This window comes from Oryctolagus cuniculus, chromosome 2 (assembly GCF_964237555.1).
Source record: "Oryctolagus cuniculus chromosome 2, mOryCun1.1, whole genome shotgun sequence".
NCBI classification, from domain to species: domain Eukaryota; kingdom Metazoa; phylum Chordata; class Mammalia; order Lagomorpha; family Leporidae; genus Oryctolagus; species Oryctolagus cuniculus.
In genome coordinates, this window is record NC_091433.1 from 43,311,664 (window position 1) to 43,330,830 (window position 19,167).

Below are 19,167 nucleotides of genomic sequence, written 5' to 3' on the forward strand. Positions count from 1 at the left end.
ATTTACTTGTCCAACCACCATTATCTGGGGGTCGTTGAAACAGCTTAAGCTGCAAGAAAATTTGCAGAACTTTGTAAACAGTTCTTACATATAGTAAACATCTAATACATGCTCAATGAATAAATAAGTGAACAACTAGATATAATATTACATGTATAACAGGGATCTGAAACTTCGTGGACTATTTCTGGGTAGTCGAGATATCAATGGTTTCCATTTATGTTTTTCAAGTTTTTAATCAAGAACATGTATACCTTTTTAAAAAATCAGGAAAAACAATTTTCAAGTAAATGAGACATTCACATGCAATAGTGTTTAATTTCTGTGCATTACGTCCCAACGTGAGGAAATATTTCAGTGTGTGAGTCCCCAGTGTAAAGTTTAATTTAGATTCTCAGTGAACACTTGTTGTGATATTTGTGAATAGCATATTCTGCTTGTATAAGACCCTGTCATTCTTGATGGAAAATAAATACAATTACAAAACACCAACTCGTGCTGAATGAAACTCAGAATGCTGGAGTTAAGGAAAACACAACCCTGGTGGTGTGTGTAATCATATTCATCATCTGTACCCGCATAGTAGTTTGAAACTAATTTTTTTCTATGTGTTTTTGCTTCTTTCAATGCAAGCAAGTGCTTCATTCCCACAGGAAGCTTGCTGCAGACAGGAATAGGGAGGAATCCACTGCACTTCTGGGCTTTTGTTTCAAGAAGATGAATGTCTGAAGGACTATAGCAAGTGTGGGGTTTGGTCTTCCCCAAACCCAGAAGGCCAATCTCCCATCTGCATGACAGAAGCAAGATTAGGGTGTTGGAAGGCGGAGGCCTCTCTGGCACTACCGAGGGCCACAGTGTGCTGCTGGGGTTGTGTTCTGCCTGGGGCATGAGCAGTAGAGCCAGCTTGCCTTGTGAATGCATCCTGATACCCCAGCAGTGATGCAAAGCATCAGAAAGCCTTAGGCTTGGCACAGAAATTCATTTGTTTACCCAAACATCCAACGATACCTGATTTCTTCCATACCTAAATTTGAGCTGTATGATTCAAACTTACTACTCAAATTGGTTTTTCTCTGCATGTTGATCTTGATATCTTATAGTTGTAGGGATCTGTTTTTATTTCTCCTTGTTATTATCTTTTTATGTGTCTTCTTAGAACCCGCTATTTTATGACACATTGTGAGGTTGTTCAAAATCACCTCATCAATTTTTCACATATTTATTATTTCCAGGAAGGGTAGTTGGTTAGATTGATTTAAAACCAAAGTTTATTTACTTTTTTTTCCATTTCATTTGAAAAGCAAAGAGACAGAAAGAGATCTTCCATCCACTGCTTCACTCCCCAAATGCCCATAAAAAGCGAGGGTAGGACCAGACTGAAGCCAAGAACCCAGAATTCAACCCATGTCTCCCACATGAGTGGCAGGGATCCAAGGACGTGAACCATCACCTGCTGTCTTCCAGGGTGTGCATTTGCAGGAATCTGAATCAGTAGCAGAGTAGCCAGGACTGAAACCAGGCACTCCGATGTGGGCTGTGGGCATCCCAAGAGGCAACTTCATTGCTGTGCCAAATGCCTGACTTTTATTCTTGTCTTAAGTGTTCAAAATATAGACACACACACACACACACACACAGAACACACACAGAGAAGACACTTTAAAAAGTTCATGGAAATTTGAGCTAAAAGTTGTTTATTTTGGTGCAAATTTTTTTTAAAAATCCATACAGTTCTTTTTTTTTTTTTAAAGATTTATTTATTCTACTTGAAAGTCAGAGTTACACAGAAAGAGGAGAGGCAGAGAGAGAGAGAGGGAGGTCTTCCATCTGCTGGTTCACTCCCCAATTGACTGCAATGGCTGGAGCTGTGCTGATCCGAAGCCAGGAGCCAGGAGCTTCCTCCCGGTCTCCCACACAGGTGCAGGAGCCCAAGGACTTGGACCATCTTCTACTGCTATCCCAGACCACAGCAGAGAGCTTGATGGGAAGTGGAGCAGCCGGGACTCGAACCAGCACCCACATGGGATGCCGGCGCTTCAGGCCAGGGCGTTAACCCGTTGCGCCACAGTGCTAGCCCCATGCAGTTCTTTTAAAATAAGAATTTTTCACGAACTTTTTGAAGGCTCCAGATGTGTGTGTGTGTGCATATACACAGATGCACACTTCACAAAGAGGTTCCACTAATGAGAAGAGACTTGGGAGAAGGAATCAGAAACCAAATCCTCCAGTTTGCAGCTGATTCTGCTGATAGACGGCAGAGTAGACCAACAATAAACAGCGAGCAATGGAAAAGGCTTTAAGACTTTTGTGATTTTATCAGCAGGTAGCAAGTGTAATTTTAATGTAGACAAACTAATAATTAATTGGGGAGCAAAGAGCCCAGTCCAGTGATGTGTCTGGGCAGAAGATAATCCTCTAGCACGCAGATCAAGAAAAAGATTTAGGTATTATTCTTGAAAAATCATTAAAACTCTCAGTCTAGGGCGTAGTTCTGGGAACTAAGACAAATACAGGGTTAGAAAAGAGAATGCAAAGAAAATGGGAGGAGGCACCTGTTATTTTGAAGAAGGTTGTTTGATCTAGTCAGGAATATCATCATGGTAACTGCTGTTATCCAAGAAAGTGATAGAAGAATGATGAAATTCAAGAAACAAATTTATACACTTACACGAGGGTAGGTAAACACCAATGCCTTTTAGAACCAAGCAGGTAGGTGAATGGGTGAAACTGTTATGGCGAGACTTTCAGGAATGCTGGGAACTCAGATGGAGGGTGCTGCAAGGTTTTCAGATTCACACACACACACACACACACACACACTGTACTGACCAAACAAATCACATCTGCCTGCTCCACTCAACGCTGGACACCACCCACGGCGACCACCTGACTCAGAAGGCTGTGTTTCGTGCCTCTCTTCTGCCTCTTCTCTAACCTGAGAATCCCTGCGAGACCAGGCTGGGGCTTATTGAGCCTTGTATCTTGCCTGCAGCTTGCCTTGCCCAATGGTTATGGGTTGAACACGTGGCAAATGGAGGCGTTCTGTGCCCACCCAGCAGAACCGGGAGACCGCCAATCGCTGTGCTGGTGCTCTACGGCCACTGTGTCTAAAAGAGCTCATGTGTGGGCCCCGGATGCCGGTTCTGTGCTTGACTCAGCTCCGCTGTACCCGATTTGCATGCAGTGTGTGGATTATTTCTGTCTATGGTATGTGTAGATCTGCATTTTTTTTCTCTCTTGTCTGTTCCTCCCACCGGCCTTGGCCTTTCTTCCTCTAAGATCTCTCTTGTCCCTTGTTTAGCATTCCAGGAAGGAATTTCTCAGTTGGCTTTTCCTTTTCTGTCCTCTCATCCTGGTTGGTTTTGCTCTTTATTCTCCTTTTCTTCATTATACCTATGCTGCAAAAGAGGGATGGCAACAACAGTCTCATCAATGAATTAAATCTTTGGGATTTGTGATAAGCTGGTGACACATCTGACATCCCACTTGCTCAAATGGCACAACCTTTTTCCTGTACACAGTATTTCCAGACTATATAAGTACTTAAAATCTAAGTACTTTAGGTTGAACTTAAGGTTTATTAAAATTTTGCACTATAAGATCTGCACAGAGACTCTCTCTCTCTATATATATATATGTACACACACATGAATTATAAAGCATAAGTATGAAAAGAAAATCCATGAATCCACATCCTATCTTTTTTTTTTTTTTTTGACAGGCAGAGTGGACAGTGAGAGAGAGAGAGAGACAGAGAGAAAGGTCTTCCTTTTTCCGTTGGTTCATCCCCTAATGGCCGCTGCAGCTGGCGTGCTGTGGCCAGCGTACTGCACTGATCCGAAGCCAGGAGCCAGGTGCTTCTCCTGGTCTCCCATGCCAGTGCAGGGCCCAAGGACCTGGGCCATCCTCCACTGCACTCCCAGACCACAGCAGAGAGCTAGGCTGGAAGAGGAGTGACCAGGACAGAATCCGGTGCCCCAACGAGGACTAGAATCCGGGGTGCCGGCACCGCAGGTGGAGGATTAGCCTATTGAGCCGCAGCGCCGGCCAACACATCGTATCTTAAGAACTGGAACACTGGGGCTGGTGCTGTGGCATAGCGCTGTGGTGCAGTAGGCTAAGCCTCTGCCTATAGCACCGGCATCCCATTTGGGCACCAGTATGTGTCCCAGCTACTCTTCTTCCAATGCAGCTCTCTGCTATGGCCTGGGAAAGCAGTGGAAGATGGCCCAACTTCTTGGGCCCCTGCACCCTCTGGGAGACCTAGAAGAAGCTCCAGGCTCCTGGCTTTGGATTGGCCCAGCTCTGTCCATTGCAGCCATTTGGGTAGTGAACCAGCATATGGAAGACCTCTCTTTCTCTCTGTCTCTGCCTCTCTGTGACTCTGCCTTTCAAATAAATAAAATAAATCTTTTAAAAAAAAGAACTAGAACATCAAAAATGCTGTTGAATCTCCTATATTTTACTCAGTATTTCTTTACTGCCTGTCAGTCCTGCCTTGGGATCATCATGATGAGCCTCAATTCTGAGTGTGCAATGCTATGGGTTCACAAAGGTAATGCTTTTTTCAGAATATAAAACAAGCATCTCAGTGATTTGTTGCATCTGCCACCTCTTCTCCCTCCCAGAAGCCACTGTGTGCCTAAGACCCTGGGGAGCTCATCCAGACTGTGACAAGAGCCCCCTCATTCGTCTTTCTGGCTCCAGACACTGGATGCAGGGGCAGGTCAGATGGGCAGCTATGGGAAGGGGAGGGAGAAATCAGTCTGTAGAGACAAGATAATATTTGAATCAATTAGAAATACGGTGCCAATTAGGTCCATTTTCATACAACTCCAAATAACTGGCAAAATGTGAATTCTGTTTACGTGGTATATTAGTTTGCAGTTAACCTGGAACAGATTACTACAAATTTTAAGCAGCTTAAGACAGTGCACATTCATTATCTCCTAGATGCTGTGGGGCAGGAGTTCAGGCATAACTTGGCTGGGCCCTCTGCTCAGCATCCCGAATGGTTGAAATGAAGGTGTTTGCCTGGCTTACGTTCCCTGGAGTCGCTACTGGGGGAGACTCCACTTCCATGCTCTTTCAGATTGCTATGGATATGTCACTCAAGGTGTCCAGCTGTTTGCTGGCTGTTGGACGGAGGCTGCTCCTAGTCCTGGGGTTTGCCTGCAGTTTTCCTTCCCACGTGGCCACCTCCTTTAGAGCACAGGGAGATTTCTCTAGATCCAGTCTACTAAAATGAAGTCTTGTGTAATGTAACCTAATCCGAAGAGTGACATCCCCTCACCTCGGCCAAATTTGTGGGTTAGAATCAAGTCACAGGTCGCGTTTACACTAAAGGGGAGGGCCTTACACAAAGGTCTGAAGACCAGGAGGGGACTCGTGCGTCATCTTAGCAGCCTGTCTATACTGCAAGTGCCAAAGTACATAGTGCCTTGGAACTGAGACAGAAATTCTAATTGGGCAGATGTATTTGGTTGAGGTTTCCTTACAAAGATTTTGTGATTATAACCAACTGAAAGCTGAGGAGGCAGTGTTTGGTCTAGTGATTAGATGCTGAAGTTTCCTATCAGATTGACTGGGTTCAACTGCAGCTGTGTTCCTGACTGCACTTTCCTGTTCTGTAGCCCCTGGGAGGCAGGGGTGATGAGACCGGCATGGAGTGCCTGCTCCTGGCTCTGGCCTGCCCCAGGCCCAGTTGTTACAGGCATTTGGGAGGTGAACCAGTCCTCTCTGTCTCTGCCTCTCAAAAAACACAAAAATACAATAATAAAAAATAAGTGATACTGGTATTCTACTGAAATTTTACAAACAAATGATGTGTTATATAGTAATGATTATTTGGAAGGAGTGACATTTTATTATCTAAGTTTTAAACCCTTACATATACTTCTACAAAGTGCTTTAGTTTAGAAAATCATAATATATAGCTGATGAGAGAAAAAAACATATAAAAGAAGAAACTATTAAACCAATGTTTTTAAAACTTTCTTTTTATAAAAATGATTTAATTACTTATTTGAAAGACAGAGTTACTGTCGCTCCCCCTCTTCGTGGAGGAACGACACTAAACCCTGCCTAGGTTTCCTATCTGAGTCACGGCACCATTATGTCGCTCCCCCTCTTCACGGAGGAACGACACAGGACCCTGCGCTGTTCTTTCGTCTGCTCAGCCCTTCCCGGGTTTGCTGCTGGTTCTTCCTGGGTTGGCTACCGACCCTTCCACCTCCGCGGAAGGGCGGTTCCCCCTGCCACTTTCCCCAATTCCACGGGGGAGCGGCACACCGCCGGCCGGCTCTCTCGGGGGCTGCTCAGATGTTCCTCAGGTGTTCCTTGTGCATGTTGTCTCTCTCCTCCTTTATAGTCCTCTTCTACCAATCCCAACTCTGCTACCCACACGCTGAGTATGCTGCTCTCCTCCAATCAGGAGCAGGATCAGCTCCTGCAGGTCATCACTCAAGTTGGCGAGAGGCAGCTGCGTAGAAGCTGTTTACTCCTCTCCCAGCGCCATATTGTGGGAGAGCAGATGTATAGAATAAGTCTTAATTCCAGTAACAGTCTAGTCCGAGTTGCTCTCCACAGTTACAGAGGTAGAAGGGAAGAGAGAGAGATGTCTTCTATCCACTGGTTCACTCCCCAAATGGCCACAATGGCTGGAGCTGGGCAAATCTGAAGCCATGAGCCTGGAGCTTCTTCTGGGTCTCCCACGCAGATGCAGGGGACCAAGCAGTTGGGCCACCTTCTACTGTTTTCAAAGGTCATAGCAGAGAGCTGGATTGGAAGTGGAGCAGCCAGGACTCCAACTTTCACCCATATGGGCTTTACCCACTCTGCCACAGCGCCAGTTCCTCAAACCAATTTTAAAAAGACAGCTGATTCTGTTTGGGTTAGAAAAAAAATAATGTTTCAGAATATGATTTTTGGCTGGCGCCGCAGCTCAATAGGCTAATCCTCCGCCTGCAGTGCCGGCACACCAGGTTCTAGTACTGGTCGGGGCACCGGATTCTGTCCTGGTTGCCCCTCTTCCAGGCCAGCTCTCTGCTGTGGCCCCGGGAGTGCAGTGGAGGATAGCCCAAGTGCTTGGGCCCTGCACCCGCATTGGAGACCAGGAGTAAGCACCTGGCTCCTGGCTTCGGATCAGAGTGGTGCGCCAGCTGCAGCGGCCATTGGCCATTGGCCATTGGAGGGTGAACCAACGGTAAAGGAAGACCTTTCTCTCTGTCTCTCTCTCTCTCTCTCTCTCTCTCACTGTCCACTCTGCCTGTCAAAAAAAAAAGTTAAAAAAAAAGAAAATTATTTTTGTCAAAAGAAAATTAGCTTCTCCCTGTCTCCACTAAATAAATATAGAACTAAAAAATATTGGTTTATAATAGACACCAGTTAATCAGTCAGCTCAGAGCACCTACGTGTCCACTTTTGTTCCAGCTTCCATACTTAGACTTATTGAATTGTTTTTGACAGTTCTGAAATATGCTAATTAGGAGACTAGTATCTAAAACTTAAGGAGACACCACTGTGGGGGTTCACATTCCTGGTGGGTGTTGATGGAAATGTAGGCTCTAAGGTTAGAACTACCCATAAGAACTGGGTATTCCCAAACTTTTCCTTGCATTTTGAGACGTTGTATCATTTTGCCAAAGACCAACTAGTTAGCATCTGATCAAATTTTGTATCTTTGGCTTAACCTAAACGGCCAGGTCTTTAATACAGGTCTAAAGACAGATCTTTAATTCTAGAATCACACTTTGCCTTGCAAAAAGAACAGAGTTCTGAGTAAGTAGCATATTTCCACTTCCCACTCACTCACAACCTCAAGGGCATAAACTGAAAGCTCATTATCCAAAATGGACCATAGGCTTTCCTTCTTCCCTCCCTCCCTCTCTCTCCCCTCCCTCCCCCCTTCTTTCTTTTCTTCCTCCCTTCCTTCTTTCCCAGTTTTCAAGGTTTTATTTAAACACAAATAAAATGTGCACCCGAGCTGTCTACTCATTTTCTTCACTGCGCAGCCTGGCGTTGGGGTTGGTGACTGATGGCCAGCAGGGCCGTTCTCTTCACAATGGCTTTGCGGTTCTTGGAGGAAACATTGTGAGCAACCTCTGCACAATACGATTTGTTGCACATCAGCAGCACCTCCAGCTCCCTGAGGTTGTGGACCAGGAACTTCCGGAAGCCACTGGGCAGCATGTGCTTGGTTTTCTTGTTGCTCCCATAACCAGTGTTGGGCATCAAGATCTGGCCCTTGAATCTTCTCCGCACCCTGTTGTTAATACCTCTGGGTTTCTGCCGGTGACGCTTAATCTTGACATATCGGTCGGACTGGTGGAAGATGAACTTCTTGGTCCTCTTTTTGACCATCTTGGGCTTCACCAGGGATCCGAGGGCGGCCATGATGCCTTTAAGGAAGCAGCAGACCCAAGTTAGCTTAGACTCCCAAAGATGGCCTCTCCTGCTGGGCCGGTCCTGGTGCAGAGGGTCTTCCAATCACCAGCTACTGAACAAGCTGGGAATGGAATGGGTGCCTCTGCAGCCTTGCTTTCCCTCCTGCTTCTGAAGCTGGCAGAAGACGGGCCACTCTCCAGACACGATCCCGGGAGGTCTCATAGGCTTTCATTTGTAATCGCTTGCTCCTTATTTTCTTTTGGTTGCCCATGAACAGTTGATTTCCTGTAAGCTAAGCATATGTAGTGTGAAGTTACACTGTACTATGTTCTTTGGGAAATTAGCTCATGAAGTTCATTGTCTTTACTTAGACAATACAGTGGATAAAAATATAAGGAAGCTCAAGAAGGGTTTATTTAAATCAACTCACAGGGGCAGGAGTGGGGTGCAGTGGCTAAGTCATTGCTTGGGGTTCTTGAATCTCATATTGAACTACCTGGTTACTCTGCTTCTGACTCAGCACCTGTTAGTGCCCACCTTGGGAGGCAGCAGGTGGGGATGCTTCAAATATTTGGGCCACTGCCAACCACATCAGAAACCAAATGGAGTTCTGGGCTCTTGGCTCTGGCTGTTGTAGGCATTTAGGGAGAGAACCAGTGGGCAGAAGCTCTTTCTCTGTTTCTCTGCCTGCCTTCTTTCCTTCCTTCCTTCCTTCCTTCCTTCCTTCCTTCCTTCCTTCCTTCCTTCCTTCCTTCCTTCCTCTCTTTCTCTTTCTCTTTCTCTTTCTCTTTCTCTTTCCTTTTTAAAGATTTATTTATTGTATTTGAAAGGCAGAGTTACAGAGATCTCTGCCTTTCAAATAAATACACAGCTGTAAATATTTTTTTTCAAAAAAAGGATTTATTTATTTGAAAGGCAGAACATCAGAGAGATTGGGAAGGGGGAGAGAGTAGAGGAGTGGAGAGAGATATCTTCTATCCATGGGTTAGACCAGGTTTCCTGGTCTCTCACACAGGTGGCAAGGGCCCAAGGACTTGGGTCATCTTCCAGTGCTTTCCCAGGTACATTGGCAGAAAGCTGTACAGGAAGCTGAGCAGCTGGAACTTGAACTGGGATGCCAGAACACTGGCCTCCTATGACTATATCTTTTTTTTTTTTTAAAGATTTATTTCTTTTATTTTGTTACAGAAACCTGGGATGAGAAAGCTCCCTCTACTCAAAAAGGCACCAGAGACAGTGGAGGATCAAGCAGTTTATTATGCCAGCAGGCTCAGCTGGAATCATTTCCTGAGAACTGAGCGACAATTCCAAGTTTCTTACAACATTTATAGGTTCATCAGCATCACACCTTAGCTGGTACAGCATCGGTCGGTTTAAATTGCAGCCTACGTGACTTAGGACCACACTTCCGATGGTCGGTGGGCCTGGTATGTTTGTAGAAGAGATACCAGGGGCAGATTTATTAGGACAGATTTATGACTGGAGTCTACAGAAGCAGAACTTAGGACGTCTTCCCTCCCTAGACAAGATCGCAGTGGGCAGCTGCTTCACTAGTTAATTGCGTGCAGCCACTTTTCAAGGTTTGTGTTAGGAGGAGGGGTTCGCTTTTCTTTCTTTGTCTCTGGTTGCAGCAGTATTTCCTCTACGATTTGAAAGAGTTACACAGAGAGAGAAGGAGAGGCAGAGAGAGAAAGAGAGAGAGAGAGTGAGAGAGAGAGAGAGAGAGAGGTCTTCCATCTGCTGGTTCACTCCCCAAATGGCCGCAATGGCTGGAGCTGCGCTGATCTGAAGCCAGGAGCCAGGAGCTTCTTCCAGGTCTCCCACAAGGGTTGCAGGGGCCCAAGGACTTAGGCCATCCTTTACTGTTTTCTCAGGCCATAGCAGAGAGCAGGATGGGAAGTGGAGCAGCGGGGACTCAATTGGTGCCCATATTGGATGCCGGCACTGCAGCTGACAGCTTTTACCCGCTACACCATAGCGCCAGTCCCTCATGTGACTATATCTTAATAAACAAAAATGATAACAAAATTCTACTCAGTGGGTTAAACTGTTAGGGAATATAGATGGACCTACCCTTTTGTTCCCAGCTACTGCTACAACACTGCATGGTGCGTACATTTCCCCTCTACTTCCCTGAACATTTATTATGCTTCTCCCATCCCATCCCTGCCACCCCTATTCACACCATTTCTCTACCACCACCTTATAGGAGATCACTTTGTTTCTGGGGTCTCTTTTCAGAGCTGTTGTATGCAAATATAAGCAAATAGGAATAGAATAACTTGCCATTTCCCCCTTATTAACAGAAAACATAGCATGCACTATTGTTTTTCACCTTGCTCCTTTTAACAAAGCATACTGCAAATCTTTCTATATCCTTAAAATGAAAACTACCATTTTCCAACCTCATGAGGTTGTGTTCTGCATATGGAAGTTCCCCCATTAGGCTGACATTTGGGTATTTCCCCCCATTTATAAATAATGCTACAATGAGCATCCTTGCACACATGTAATTCCTGACACATGCATACTTATTTGCAGAGTAAATTCCCATAAGAGGGACTGCTGCCTCAGAGGATAATTGCATTTGTGTTTTGATTGTGTCAGATTTCCTTTTGTAGATTGTACCATTTTGTACCACTGGCAACACTGTAAGAGAGTGCTTACTAGTACTTGAATTCTTAACATCAAATACAGCAGCATAACTTCTAGGAATAATGGATTCTATGAGCTTACTCCACAGTACTCAAAGAAGTCCTATTTCTATAGAACTCAGTAAGACACAGGGCATAGAAGTGATGAGGATGACATTCACCTACTGTTTTGAAGCTTTACCCAGGCTCCAATTAGGGAAACCTTGTGAAGAATGTATGAGAAAGCCCTTTGACAGTGCTCTTGTGCAGGCTTATTCCCGTATTGGAATTCAAGTGTTCTGTCTCCCAGACGCACATCTGCATGGTGAGAAGGGTCCTCTTGAGACTAGCACCATAACACTGACTTCATTTAGAGGTGTCTGTAGCTGGCTGGCCCAGGCTGGTGGTAGAGTAGGTGGCACAGGATTTGGAATTGGATCCTGATGGCAGCCCTGCCTCTCCAGGGATGACTCTTGGTAAGTTATTTGCCACACATGAGGCTGTTTTAATAATTAAAAAAAAAGGGGGGGGGATACTAATCCTCATGTTGCTTTTGAATGTCGTAAGATTAAAAAGAATATTTTGGAGAGTGCTTCATAAATAAATTTACCCTTTAAAAAAGATTTTATTTATTTGAAGGACAGAGTGACAGAGGGAAAGAAAGAGTGGAAGAGGTCTTCCACCTTTCCACCTGCTGGTTTACACCCCCCCCCAAATGACCACCACGGTTGGGGCTGAGCCAAACCCAGGAGTCTGGAACTCCGTCCAGGTCTGCCAGGTGGGTGCAGAGGTCCAAGTACTTGGGCCATCTGCTGCTGCTTTCCCAGGTGCATTAGCAGGGAGCTGTATTGGAAGCGGAGCAGCCAGGGTTTGAACTCACGTTCAGATATGGAATGCCAGTGTCACAGGCAGCGGCTTAACCTGCTGTACCACAATACCAGCCCCAACTTCGGAAAGTTAGGAATAAACCCCCTCCCCCCAATACTCCTAAAGAACTAAAATTATGTTAGAGCTGTCTTACTTTACTCATAGAAAAGGCCCTAAAAATCTATTTGGTTTTATTTACATGTACTTCCAACATGCTTTGTAATTTGGCTTCTCAGCTATATTGGAGTGGAAGTAAAGGGACCAAAGTTGTTAATTGATTGAACTAGCCAAAGCAGAAATTTATTTTAAAAAATTCCCACAGGGGCCGGTGTAGTGGTGTAATGGTGTAGTGGGTAAAGCTGCCACCTGCAGTGCCAGCATCCCATATGGGTGCCAGTTTGAGTCCTGGCTGCTCCACTTCTGATCCAGCTCTCTGCCATGTCCTGGGAAAGCAGTGGAAGATAACCCAAGTCCTTGGGGTCCTGCACCTGTGTGGGAGACCTGGAAGAAGCTCCGGGCTCCTAGCTTTGGATTGGCATAGCTCTGGCCATTGCGGCCACTTGGGGAGTAAACCAGAGGATGGAAGACTTCTCTCTCTCTCTCTCTCTCTCTCTCTCTGCTCCTGTCTCTCTGTAACTCTGCCTTTCAAATAAATAAATAAATCTTTACCAACAAAGGTGCCCAGCAGGTGGGGGCAGGCACATAGATAATCAGAGCCTGTCGCATGAGGCTCCCTCTAGCTCAGAGTGTGAAGAAAAAGTTCAGAAAAGACTGACTGTAGGGAAGCAGGTTAGGCCTCTGCTCCTGATGCCAGCATTCCATCTCAGAATGCCAGTTTGGTTGGAGTCCTGGCTGCTCCACTTCAGATCCAGCTTCCTGTTAATGCACCTGGGAAGGCAGTAGGAGATGACTCAAGTACTTGGGTCCCTGCCACCCCCACCGGCACCGGAGACCAGAATGGAGTTCCTGGCTCTTGACTTCAGCCTGGCCCAGCTCTGGCAGTTGCAGCAATTAGGGGAGTGAACTAGCAGATGGAAAATCTCTGTCACTCTGCCTCTCAAATAAGTGAATATTGAAAACAAAAGATTAACTGTCTGCTTGATGTACAGAAAGCAGACCAGTGAGCAATGCATTTTTTTAAAATTTATTTTCCTCCTCTGTTTAACTAAAGTTTCTCTTTGTTAAGGCTCTATTTGTAAAGCAGAGTTACAGTGAGAGAGGGAGAGAGAGAGAGATGGAGTCTTCCATCTGCCAGTTCACTCCCCAAATGGCTGCAATGGCAGGGCTGGGCCAGGCTGAAGCAGGAGCTGGGAGCCAGGAAGTCCATCCAGATCTCCTCAGTGGCAGAGGCCCAAGCACGTGGGCCATCTTCTGCTTTCCCAGTCACATTAGCAGGGAGCTGGATGGAGGTGGAGCAGCTGGGACTTGAATTGATGTTCAAATGGGATGCTCATGTCACAGGTGCCGGACCTTGACTAAAGTTTTGAGGTACCTCTGCAATATGGCATTGAGTTTTGTGAAGACTTACACTGCAAAATGTAAAATACATTTTTGGCACTGGAAAGGGTAAATACCAGTTATCTGGAAAATTAATTTAATTAACTCACTCCCTCAATCAGTATTTATTGAGTGCCCACTATGTGTTCAGCATTGTGCTAAGTGCTGGGTTTACTTGGAGCACTTACTTGCAGTACTGTTCTAGGTAAAAATAAATACCACACGTAGCACAGTCCAAACTTTTGCTAACCTTTCAATGAGTCTTATTGACAGGTTTATGATCATTGTACCTGATTTTTTTTTGACAGGCAGAGTGGATAGTGAGAGAGAGAGACAGAGAGAAAGGTCTTCCTTTTGCTGTTGGTTCACCCTCCAATGGCTGCCACGGCCGGCGCACCGCGCTGATCCGAAGGCAGGAGCCAGGTGCTTCTCCTGGTCTCCCATGGGGTGCAGGGCCCAAGTGCTTGGGCCATCCTCCACTGCCTTCCCAGGCCACAGCAGAGAACTGGTCTGGAAGAGGAGCAACCGGGAAAGAATCCGGAACCCTGACCGGGACTAGAACCCAGTGTGCCGGCGCCGCAGGTGGAGGATTAGCCTATTGAGCCGTGGCACCGTCCGTACCTGATTTTAATTTTAGAACTTTTGGGTTCTTCAATATATGCCTTTTTAAAGAAGACAGAAGAATAAAATTGCTGAAATGGTAATGTGAAGTTGAAAGCACTTGACAGTCTGTGAATCTTACATATCTTCTCAAAATTTCAATTGTGATACTTTGGACTCAATCTCATTTATCAATTTGTATGGTGAGTGTAATTTACTTAGCTAATTTCACTAGGTTATGCTATTTCAAGGCAACCAGAAATATGAATCATAAATATGCCATTACTACTTGCTTTTCTATCTCATTCTGTAGCCTCACTACTTAATAAAGTATACTTAAAAGTACAAATTAATTATACCTATTTCCTAGTAGTATTTCAACCTGCTTTCTCTTATTAGCGATAACAAATCTACTCAGTGATGTAATTTAAGTACATATATGTTGGTATTATGCAAACATAACAATAATAACACTAGGAATAATAATTATAGCAGCTATTAAATATTTAGTACTTGCTACCTAGCAGGTATCACATTGATAACCTGGAATAGATTTTTACCTTTAATACACCCAGCAACTTTTCAAAGAAGGCACTGCTATTATCCCCATTACTTGAAAAAAGAAACTGAAGTTTAAAGAGTTTCTCTTGCTCCAATATTCATAGTTTTCTTTTAGTGCAACCGGGATCCAAACCCAGGGAGTCCCACTCTACACTTGTGCCATCTGAGGTGTTATCTATTCAAATTCAGTAAAGAAACAGAATCCTATACATATGTTGAAATAATCCTTACCTGCTTGATGTGTTTTACTACCATCAGGGTAGGAATTAAATCATAGTATTAAATACAATGTGACTAGTTGCCAAAAGTAGATTTTGAGATCACTGTTTCTCCTCTTCAAATGTCCAGCATAAGAATTCTCCATGACTAAAGTGTTTATAGGTCTTACCTTGGCACATATACCCATGAAAGAGCACATTCTCTAACGTGGTGTCTCCACCTTGCCCTGCCACTCTAAAACTTCACCAGGTGCTACAGGGCTAAATATCAGACGCGTCAAAGCAACCATTAAAGTTGTCAAAGTCACTCTGCTTCCACAGAGCCTCAATGTCCTGCAAATATTACCTAATTTGTTCTTCTAACAGTCAAAAGAACGTTATTGGCATTTATTAGAAGATTTTACTGAAAGAAGTAGACAGAATCAGAAAAGTAAGTTAAAAAATGTGGGGAGGTCAGTGAGAAAAATCTGTTTTTTTTTTTTTTTTTTCCTTTCTTGTTTTTAACTTCAAGCTGTTTGTTTCCTCTGATTAGCGACAGTTGTAACCACACAGCTTGCTCTATCTGGTTTCAAATAGACTTTCTCTGGGAGGTCATTATAATTCAAATCCATTCAGTGCTGCTTCACTTCTGTAATTTGTTAGCTGTGTAGTGTAGCCTGCACCTACTTTAATGACATAGCACATTGATAACATTTTCACTCATTTAAAGCCACGTTTACCCACACAGCGTTAGCACCAGAAAAATTCTAAAAGGCAATCTTCACACATTTGAATAGCCTGATCCATGCAGGTTCTGAATTTTCCAAAGAAAGGTCAAGAAATTTGAAAACTGCACACTTCAAGAACACAGGTGGTAGACATTTATTTCAACAGTGCAGGAACTACATTCAAGGTCATCAGATCTCATTTCAATCCTCACTCCTATATGCAAGACACAACCAGACTGATTTCTGACTGATTTTTGCCTGGAGTTTTTAAAAGGGAATGGTGCAAACTTTATTCCAAAAGATGGGAAAGTTGTCAGTGACAAGAAAATCAGGGGTCTACAGAGGTAATCTATGAGGAGAGGTGTCTAATTAGAAGGGAGAATCAGTTATCTGTGGGAATCCAGACTGACTTAAGTAATTCTTAGAGCCCCTCAAAAGGAGAAAACAGTAAGAGTGAAACTTAAAATAAAAAATAAAAGACACAGCCAAAGAGGTGAGACACAGCCATTTTGATGGGGGGGGGGGGAAGAGTCTAACTACACAATGAGGTCATCCTATCTCCCGGAAGTGACACATAATCACCTGCTTTGCACTGGCTCCGCCCCTTCCCTCAGAGGTCCCGCCCCTCCGCCAGCAGCCGGGAGGGTGTTAGGGGGCGTTTCTCCAGGAGGAAAGCTGTGAGCTGCGACGCTGAGGAAGGGGACCCCAAAACGTCTGGCACTGCCCCCTCCAGGGATCACTTTGGACCGCCTCACTCGGCCCAGCGGGATTCTGAAACGCCGAGGGGTCAACCTGATGGGTTTCGGGGTCAACGGAAGAGGGGAAGGGGAGCCCTGGCGGGGAGAACCCCCCGGTCCCCCGCCCAGCAGCTGAGGCACAGGAGGGCGGCCATCTTGGCCGGGAGGGTAGGGCTGGGGAGAAGCGGGCGCCGTGCGATTGGGGGGCTCGCCCGGAAGTGACGCCAACTACCCGGAAGCGGAGGGGGTTCCCTGGCCCACTCCCCCCTCGTTCGTTTGCTCCCCCGCTTCTTCCCCGCCCCCCTTCCTCTCCATTCGTTTCCCCCCCTCCCCGTTCCCTGCCTTCTTCCCCCCTACCCGTCCCTCCCCCCCCAACCTCCGGAGCTGGGAAGAGAGTCAAGATGGCGGCGAAATCCGATGGCGGTGGCGTGGGGGTGGGCTTCGCCCAGCTGCACAACCTGGACGAGGCGGTGGGCAGCGGCGGCGAGGAGGACGGGGAGCCCGGGGGAGGCGGCTGCGGCGGCGGCGGCGACGGCAGCGAGCCCGGCGAGAGCAGCTCGCTGCACATCTGCCACTGCTGCAACACCTCCTCGTGCTACTGGGGCTGCCGCTCCGCCTGCCTGCGCTCCCTCCTGGGCAAGAAGCCGCGCCGCAGCGCCGCCGCCGCCGACGGGGGGGACCAGCCGCTGCAGCCGCCCGCGGCCGCCGGCCGCCAACCCCCGACGCCCTCGGCCGCGCGGCCGCAACCGCCGCCGCCGCAGGTGGAGCGGCCGTGGCTCGACTGCCTGTGGATCGTGCTGGCGCTGCTGGTCTTCTTCGGGGACGTGGGCACCGACCTGTGGCTGGCCCTCGACTACTACCGCAAGGGGGACTACGGCTACTTCGGGCTGACCCTCTTCTTCGTGCTGGTGCCGTCGCTGCTGGTGCAGAGCCTGAGCTTCCGCTGGTTCGTGCAGGACTACACGGGCGGCGGGCTGGGCGCCGTGGAGGGGCTCAGCAGCCGGGGCCCCCCCATGATGGGGGCCGGCTACGGCCACGGCGCGGCCCGCGGCGGCCCTGGCGCTGGGGGCTCGGCCACGCCGGGGGCGCAGCGCCTGTGCCGCCTCTCCGTGTGGATCTGGCAGTCGGTCATCCACCTGCTGCAGATGGGGCAGGTGTGGAGGTAAGAGCACTGCGGGGGGTGGGGGCAGGGGCAGGGGTGGGCGCGGGCCGGCGGCCCTGCGGAGGGCCCCTCGGGCCTCCAGGTGCTTCGCGGGGTGGCCCTTGGACGGGCCTGCCGGGGGCTGGCAGGAGGGATGGCCGTGCACTTGCCCTGGCGTCTCAGAAAGACCAGCGTTTGATCTGGATTCCTGGCCACGCCTTTTTGGCCCGGAGAGGCCTGGGTCCTGCTGTTTGCCTGTCTTCATCCCTGGTTTCGCACTTAGCGGAGACCCTGCCTCCTCCTCCTCTCCCCTCCTCCTCTGCAGAACTCTGTATCCCTGTTGTCCCCTTGCCTTCCATCCCAAGGTAACCAGCCGCTAGCGCTTTCTCTCTGCACCCGGGTTCGCGTCCTGGCGCGCAGGGCTCCGCGGGTGTGTGTGTGTGTGTGTGTGTGCGCGCGCGCGCGTGTGTGCGTGCCTTCCTGGAGCCGGTTTCACTCGGTTTTGTCCCCCAGCGAAACATCGTCCCCTGTCCCCCTCGTTTTCTCGCCGCAGTGGCTTGTGTGGGGGCCCAGTGGAAGAACCCCCGCTGCCTCTCCTTTATTCCACGCCCCCTCCCCCTCCTGCAATCCCAGCCCCTGCCAGGGACTCCCGGCCGCTGCCCTCCTTGAGGGAAAGGACTTTTTGTTTTTGGTTTTGCTGGATTAGACGTGCCCTTTGCTCAGTGACGGGTAAAAATCGGGTAGTGTGTGACGAGCGGAAGCGTTCGGTGTTCCCTCTCACGTCCAGAAAATCAGTCCCCTGGACGCTTGGGTCACTGTTCGGGTTGCCAGGCCGGTGTCTGACTTCTGGGTATGAGGAGTATTGATGTTGGCTTTGCAGCCCTTTCCTCTTTGGCGATGTTTCTCTTCTGCGAAGTGATCCCTGGAAAACCACTTGCAGATGCTCTTTTTGCCAGGAGCTCTGACTGCCTACTTCACCTGCTAAACCCAGGGAACGAGCTCGTTAAAACCTTAGTACATTTGCAGCCTGCGACTTACAGCAGCTTGAGAGCATGGTGGGAATCGTAAGTTTAGGTGAGAGCATTTGCAGGAGGAAAAATCTTACCGAAGGTAAATGACACAGGGGAGAGCTCTTCAGGTACAAGGCTTCTGGGAGAAGACATTTTCCCAGACTGCCATCCCTTGGAGATGTGATGCACTCAGTATTTCAGGTCACCGAGATAGATTCAGGTTCTTAAACCTACTAGATTTTAGGCAACTCATTTTGGATCCCTAAGCTAGGCTCAGGTTCCTACACCCCGGGGGGGATTTTAGGCACTGTATATTTCAGGTGGCTGAGGTAGACCCTGGTTAGCTGAAATTGAATTCATTGTCTTTTGAATGGTGTGTCCTGATCTCTGTTCAGAATTTTAAATAAAGGGAAGAATGGAAAGGAATGAAGTTACCTGGAGAGTGAATTCCAGAACTTTGTCCTGCAGAATTTACATGCAGATTCTGGAGCGGGAAGGGAGGGTGGGTCTGGATTCTGCTGGTTCTCCCGGGGCTGTGCTGGTGTCCCTAGGTTGTTTGCAGCCCTTTTCTCTGGCTGCATTTGTCTGCAGATAATTTGTTTCCTGCTGATATATTTATAAGAAGAGGGAAGATAAAATAGAAAAAGTGATGACTAACTTTTACCTGTTATGAATATAATTTGGAAGTAAATACAGTTTTGTAATGTTTTGGATTTGAAATTTTTAAAAAAAGGCCCAAACACCCCAAATCCATGCTGAATCAAAGGTAGCATGTTTGAAATTGGGGATCCTTTTTTTCGATTTCTTGCAG

General features: G+C 47.2%; 2 protein-coding genes, 1 long non-coding RNA gene and 1 other non-coding gene across 4 annotated transcripts in view; 2 read left to right on the forward strand and 2 right to left on the reverse strand.

Annotated features, from left to right (window-relative positions):
• Positions 1 to 7,935: 7,935 nt before the first annotated feature.
• LOC100346519 (large ribosomal subunit protein eL32-like) lies at positions 7,936 to 8,486 on the reverse strand. Its single transcript, XM_051842521.2, has one exon. The coding sequence runs from the start codon at positions 8,392 to 8,394 to the stop codon at positions 8,002 to 8,004; it is 393 nt and encodes a 130-aa protein (XP_051698481.2). The 5' UTR covers positions 8,395 to 8,486; the 3' UTR covers positions 7,936 to 8,001.
• Positions 8,465 to 8,603, reverse strand: LOC127490453 (small nucleolar RNA SNORA7). The gene has a single exon (XR_007918402.2). It is a non-coding gene; the product is annotated as a small nucleolar RNA SNORA7 (small nucleolar RNA).
• A 7,450-nt stretch (positions 8,604 to 16,053) lies between these two features.
• The window catches only part of XKR6 (XK related 6), a 333,364-nt gene continuing 330,250 nt past the window's right edge, over positions 16,054 to 19,167 (forward strand). Inside the window, exon 1 of the mRNA XM_002709441.5 lies at positions 16,054 to 17,367. Coding sequence (XP_002709487.2) covers positions 16,607 to 17,367 — 761 coding nt within the window. The 5' untranslated portion in view covers positions 16,054 to 16,606. The remainder of the gene's footprint in view (positions 17,368 to 19,167) is intronic.
• Positions 17,403 to 19,167, forward strand: part of LOC127490253 (uncharacterized) — a 32,889-nt gene continuing 31,124 nt past the window's right edge. The window contains exon 1 of the long non-coding RNA XR_007918095.2: positions 17,403 to 19,042. This is a non-coding gene — a long non-coding RNA (uncharacterized lncRNA). The remainder of the gene's footprint in view (positions 19,043 to 19,167) is intronic.